Source organism: Polypterus senegalus, unplaced genomic scaffold (assembly GCF_016835505.1).
Source record: "Polypterus senegalus isolate Bchr_013 unplaced genomic scaffold, ASM1683550v1 scaffold_1546, whole genome shotgun sequence".
NCBI lineage: Eukaryota > Metazoa > Chordata > Cladistia > Polypteriformes > Polypteridae > Polypterus > Polypterus senegalus.
In genome coordinates this window covers 4,870-11,833 of record NW_024382640.1, presented here as the reverse complement: position 1 = coordinate 11,833, position 6,964 = coordinate 4,870, and the positions used below count along the sequence as shown (strand labels likewise).

The following is a 6,964-nucleotide window of genomic DNA, read 5'->3' as shown; positions in this document are numbered from 1 at the left end:
AAACAAAATAAGCATATGATGGCATTACAGAACAGAAATATAGGCTGTAGCCTTCTCTTAATTCAATAATGCTGCTCGGTTGAGTAGGTCTTTCCTATTTGCGGAGCTTCGTCCATCGGTCTGGCTCGAATCAAATTGAGATGCCGCCTTCTGGGGATGCCTCATTCCTGGTCAGAGCTGTGGTGGTAGTGGCAGCACCCTCTCTTGTCCCAGAGTGGTATTACATACCTCAGAAGAGTCCGGAAGGGGACCCTCTGACGTGTATATTGTGTTGGGGTGCCAACCGGGTCATCCCGTTGTAAAGAGAAGCAGAGACAAGATAAAGATTTGATGGGGGGGGGGTCCACCCCATATAGTGTATGGTTCAAACACAAAGAATTCAAAAAATAAGACTGAGCCTTGATACAAGACTAGTTAAAGGAGAGGAATGCTCGGGATTTATAGCTGCAGGACAGGAAGAGGCGGGTCTTCAGGCGGAAATGTGAATTGCTGCCGGAAGTGGGAGGAGTCCAAGGCAGGCTTTGCTTTTTGAGGTCTGTGGAAAACGGAGGAAGGACATTAGTGCAATTAGTCACCCCCAGACTCTGCATCTTACCCCCACTTAGCCTTAGACTGCCTCCTTTGCACACGTGTGTGACAACGTTTAATTCACCGAATCATCCAACAAAAAGATGCATTATGCTTGTATCTCCAAACAACAGAAGCTGATTTGGGTCGAGACCTGGCGGGTTGCTCTGGTCACAAAACACACCTCCTTCTAAGCAGCTGAGTTTCTTATAGCTGGTGGACAGGAAGTGGCAGAGCCTAGTGCCCTCACTTTATCAATGCTGTAAGGAGAGGAGATGGGAATGTTAGCGACAGCGCCCCCTCTCGTCACGGCATGTTATCTCCATGAGGAGATCTTCCAATATGCCTACATGACTATATATAAATATATATATGTATTTCTATACATATTTTGATGGAAGGTATGTATGCACTTGTATCCCTGCCAGAATGGACTCACTAGGATTTTAGTGAATTGGCACAAACAAGGGCAAGATGTTCCCAGCCCTTGCCAGAAGACTGATAAAGCATTGCAGTTCACAGGCGGGCATTTTGGCTTCCTAGCAAGGATGTATCGAAGACCCTTACCAGCAGGACAGGGTGAGACAACCTGGTAGTGCTACACACTCCCTTGATCTGCCAGGTGGCTGCCTCCCTGGGCGATGCTATCTGTGTGGACTGCAGTAAGGCATGATGGGAATTGGAGTCCCATAGAGTAGCCTTGTCAAGTTCTGTGGGTGCCACCAGGGGGTGCTGCAGGGATACAAGATCTTTACTCTGTGGAACTTCCGTTTGACCCAGAAGTGCTTCCAACAGGCTATTCCGTAAGATAAAAGGAGCTGCTCACCCAGGAGGAGTGGAGGAATAGAAGAAGGGATTGGAATTGTTATTGTGTTTATTGAGTAGCCTTTGTAAAAGTAATTTTTAATAAATGTTGTGTTTGGGTCTGTGAAGTTGTGTCTGGGATTTGGGGTGCTTCAACACCCCCTACTGGTCCCAATATATGGATAAATACACAGGCATGTACACACATATACTATGTATGCTTAGTCTGTATACAGCATAATTAAAAACTCATATAGTCTTTAGACTGTGGATGGAATCCAGTAAAACCCGGAGGAAACCCAAGCAGACATGGGGAGAACCCCATGTAGTGACCACCTGGCATATGTGTTTTAAGTCCCTGTGAGATAAGCCACTACACCACCCTGCCACTCCATATACACATACTGAAGCCATCAAAAATCAGGCCCTGCCTCCACTGATCTTTCTTACTTTGATGATCATTTGGTCTCTGGAGCCGAGAGGTATCAGTGTGCCTTCTTGCTCTCACCTAAAGGATTTATACAGTTCCTCAAACTCTGGTTTTCAATTACTCCCCCCCCCACTCCCCCCCAGTTGTCATATAGTTCTTTACATATCAGATCTGTTTGTCATTTTTCTGTCACTGTGCCTCTTGATAACCTATCATGAAGAGCACTATAAATAAAGTTCAAATCACATCAAATTATTCACCGATGATTTGGAGGAATATGCCCATGCAGTATCTGGGAGAGCATTGCTGTCAGGCTCCTGCTGATTTCCATTCAAATCAAATAAAGACTAACACTGAGAAAAATTCAATCCATATATCCTTCATTTCCTTGAGTCAGTTCTCCCTGCTTCTTATGCGCTTTAATGGGAGACAGTCTGAAACCTGGACTTAAGAAGTGGGACTTACCCTAAAAAAATGCTATTTGTGGTGATCTCCATTTCCCCTTGTCAAGTTAGTCCCAGCTAAATCAAATCACATAGACGGTAAAAGGGCAATGCTAAGTGTCATTATAATTTCAGAAAGTGAATAACAATATCACTGTCTTATGTGATCTTTAGCTTCATAATTGAATTTGACTAAAGAAGTTCCGCTAGCTCATTCGGTAGAGTAGGAGACTTTTAATCTTATCAGTATGGTTGACATCCCTGTGCTAATTTTATTTTGACATTTTCTTATTTTTCCTCTAGCAGCACTTTGTTTTAGCTACTTTGCTATTTTTTTGTTATGGGAGCTATCATTTTGTTCTCAATTGCTATGGACGTTGCTGGCCGCATAATACTGTAATGCACATTCTCGTGCCAGTACCTTTTCCCATTCAGATAAGTGCCTTATGGAGACTGCTTTAAGAATTCATAAGGGCAGCGTTTCTCAACCTTTAAGTATTTGCGACCCGAGTTTTCATAAGTTTTAATCGTGCCCCCCCTGACATTTTTTTTAAATTTAGATGCATATTTTATTATACCTACTTAACTTTTATTGACATTTATCTAACTCTATATTTATTGTTCTAGTATCAGAATGTAGTTTAGGTTAATTTGTTTTGGTTTCAACAGATGTTTTTTTCATATTTTTGATTCTTGTTTTCTTTTTTCACATCTTTGCGCCCCCTTTTTGTTACTTCGCGCCCCCCAAGGGGGGCCCGCCCCACAGGTTGAGAACCACTGCATAAGGGGATCCTGTACGGTCACTAATGTCTTATGTGCTTTCATCCTTGGTGTGGAGAAGGCAACATCACCATTTCTGCTCCATCCAGGACCCTATATTAAAGAGACAGCAAACCAGGAAGGGTCAGTCAGTTGAAGACCAATGCATAATCTGTATGATGATTCCGAAAGAAAAATTGGGAATGGAAAGGACATGGGAGTGCACTGAGATACTGAGAGATTATAAACGAACACTGAGATGAAATCTGAGACAGGCAAGAGTCAAAACCGTGAGATCCAACTCAAGCAGGTAACAGCGAACCATGGGGTAAGATGTTACTCGAAAGTTACAACAAAGTCAAAACCAAAACCTTATAGGGCCCACTTGAGAGAAAAAGTAACCGCCGTTAAGAGAAACTACAAAATTGTTTTATGCACTGAGGAATGGAGGAAAATGAGTATGCTGTCCCATTCATAGGTCATGTCCAGTAACGTGATGGACCCGACCACCTCTGTTCTGTGACTGAAGAAAACAAGAGGTGAACCAAAAATGACTCAATTTCTCAATCCTTGTTTTGTTCAGGTTAACTTATTTTAGAACTCATGCATAACGAGGCATATTATGACAGTTACTCTACAATGAGCGTCTTTTAACTCTAATCATTTTTCTCATTTTTCCCAAGGTAATTAAGTATGGCGAGGATCCTCATATTTTATAATAAAGACATTTTATCATTTCTTTTCACATTCCTATATAAGATGGTGGCACCCAGCTCACAGAGTCCATGTTTTGGAATAATATAAAATAAACTGTGGCTTGTAAATTAAAGTTTTGTTGAGGGAATCTAACTTCTAAAGTTGGTCAGCTGGTGTTATTTTGGCTTCTAGTTTTGGTTTTGGTTTCCACCATCTCCTAAATCCCAGTCAACAATCTTCAGCCAGTTTGCAAAGATTCTTTGCATAGCCCTGACAACACACCTTCATCTCCTGGTCAATTTTCTCAAAAAGAAACAAAAAAATAGTATATGGAAAGATAATCTCAGGATTTTAAGTTTGTGTCCACCATTTGCTGAACGAATTCCTTGAAGCAAATAAACTCCGAGGGGCTGAATGACTTCCACTTCACTCTCAAAGGAAAGGGTCGTACGTTCTCGTCAACCGCATTGGGGGTATATGGTGGCATACAGGAGGCAATCATTTATATTTTTCTAGATTTCATGCTTTTCTCTCCAGCCTTTTTCTTAATGTAATAACTCTACTGACCAATCCAGTGGATCTGCTGATTTGATTGGACACCTAGTCAATTGCACTAATTCTCTCTCTCTCTTTTTGTATTTTTCCAGGGAACAGCGCCCTTTTTCTGTTGTTGTGGCTGAACTCCTTGTGCCAAACAGAGTCCTGTCCGGGGGTCTGTGTGTGCTACAGTGAGCCCAAAACCACAGTGGGATGCCAGCAGCAAGGTCTTACCTCAGTACCTTTGGAGATACCAATTCGAAGTCAGCGAATCTTTCTGCAGAACAACCGCCTAACCGTGGTGAAGTCAACCAGCTTTAGTTCCTGCCAGAACCTAACTGTTCTTTTGCTTTATTCGAACAACATTAGCTACATTGAAGCGGGAGCATTCTACGGGCTGGAAAAGTTGGAGGAACTGGACATTGGGGAGAACAGTAATTTAAGAACCATCAGCCCTACAGCGTTTAGAGGTCTGTTAAGATTGCACACATTGCATTTGAACAGGTGCGGCCTGTCTGAACTCCCAGTCGGCATTTTCCACAGATTATTTTCTCTGCAGTACCTGTACCTTCAAAACAACAATCTGCAGACGTTACATAATGACACTTTTGTAGACTTAGCCAACCTGACTTATCTCTTTCTGCACAACAACAAAATCAAAGCCTTGTCCGAGAATGTTTTCCGTGGGCTTACCAACTTGGATCGTCTGCTTTTACATCAGAACAAGGTGAGCGACGTACACCCAAGAGCTTTTCACGACCTAAAGAAGTTAACTACATTTTACCTATTCAATAACAACCTGACCGAGTTGCCAAAGGGAACCATGGACCCCCTGGTGTCACTGCAATATCTGCGTCTTAACGGCAACCAGTGGATCTGCGATTGCCGTGCTTTGTCGCTATGGGATTGGTTTCGACAGTTTAAAGGTTCAAGCTCAGAACTGGAGTGTAATCTTCCTCTGAATCTCGCCGGGAAGGACCTCAAGTTACTGAACAGAAGTGACTTGGATCGATGTCCGGATCGTTCCCATCACATGCAAACCAGTATTTTTAGCACCAAGACCAAAATGACAAAGTTGCCCACGACTGAATCGCCAGTGAGGGAAAGCTATCCCAAGTGTTGCCAATCAGAGATGGATAAATCCTCCATCATTTTTAGCAAAGAGCATGTGGACCCTTCCTCCTACAACAGTCGCCAAATAACCAACAACCCACTGAAGGAAAAGGAGAACATTTCAAAAACCAAGTTCCAGGAAATAGACCATACCAAGAACAGCACTCATAAGCAGCGGCTGAACGATGCACCCATTGGGACATATTCCAGCACGTTGGACCAGTCATTGGACAAATTAAAACCAGAATTTATTGAGAACATGGAATCATCGACAGCTCCCACGAAGAAGAAGAAAAAATGCACAAAAAAACCCAAGTCAGATTCGCAATGTCTCAAGGCTAACAATTCCACGTCCGTTAAGCCAAATTTACTGGTTCTGCCGATAATTTGGATCTGGCTAACCATGTGCTAGGATCTGATCCCGGACTGTGGGTAACCAACTCACAGGGGATATATAGTGACCTCCAGACTGCAGCTCAGCAGGTCGGTTCCTGCTCGAGATTCTAGGAAGAAGAGGAAGCCGAAGAAGAAACTTTGATAAACTGAGACAAACATTCAACTGGATGCCTTTATACAATGCATAAAATCTAATGTATATAATAGTTGGTGCCCAAATGATTTTTCGTTCTATGTACTGTGACCGAGCGTAACTCTCCCTTTCCTTCTTCTCAACTCTTTGCTGCAGAGATGGCCATGTTTTACAGACTGTGACTAGGGAAAAATACAAAAAAAAAAAAAAATGCGAACGATATATATTGAACTCTTATCGAATCACGAATGTTTTGGAGATTTATTAAGTACTTGAACATGAAGATGTGGCAGATTTCTTTATTTTTATTTGCACAAGCTGATGCATTCATTCAATGCTGTTTGGGTTCTTATGTTTATAAATATATTCAAATGAAAGATGTTTAATTATCTTTTTTTTTTCCTTTGGGTTTCTCACACTATGGTTACGGGTAGCATTTTGCTGAAAAATGCTGGCTCCTTGTTCACTACGATTGCGGTATATAGATATGCATTTTATTTTACTTGTGTACAAGTATACATATATATATATATATCTACATATATATACAGTATATATGAGAAATATATATACCGTATATATATATATCAATAATAAAATATTCTTTTTTAGTAGTGGTTTGCTTGGTGCTGCTTCCTTCTAATGGATTATGTTAGTTCTGTTATCATTCATGCAGCTCTCTAAATCACCTGACATTATCATACAGTGGTGAGTGGATCTTCAGAGCCTGGACGACTTCCTGAGCAGGGTTTTAGGGAATGGAAATGTAACTTGGATTACATTTACAAGTACAGGGTGATTCACACCAAAGAGGCCCCAAATATTCTGTTGTAACTCCCGTCAGGATGAAGCAATCTGAACCAAAAAAATACGCTCCATACCTTGACGTATGTGTAATCGATTGTGTTACATGCGATGCTGGAAGTGGTTTCCGTTTTCTGCCAGACACATTTCGATGTGGTGATCCATGTTCCTGAACATATCAGCAAGCATCTCAACGGGGTATAGCAGCAATGTCACGTTGGATATTTTCCTTCAAATCTTCCACAGTGCAAGGATTCTGCCGATAGACTTTTCTTTTGAGCA

At 41.8% G+C, this 6,964-nt stretch overlaps 1 protein-coding gene across 1 annotated transcript; it reads left to right on the top strand.

Moving 5' to 3' along the window:
- Nucleotides 1–1,115: 1,115 nt before the first annotated feature.
- On the top strand, nucleotides 1,116–6,259 carry rtn4r (reticulon 4 receptor). Its single transcript, XM_039742973.1, has 2 exons — nucleotides 1,116–1,146; nucleotides 4,347–6,259. Exons 1-2 carry the CDS (start codon nucleotides 1,116–1,118, stop codon nucleotides 5,759–5,761), a joined length of 1,446 nt encoding a protein of 481 aa, XP_039598907.1. The 3' UTR covers nucleotides 5,762–6,259.
- The last annotated feature ends 705 nt before the right edge of the window (nucleotides 6,260–6,964 follow it).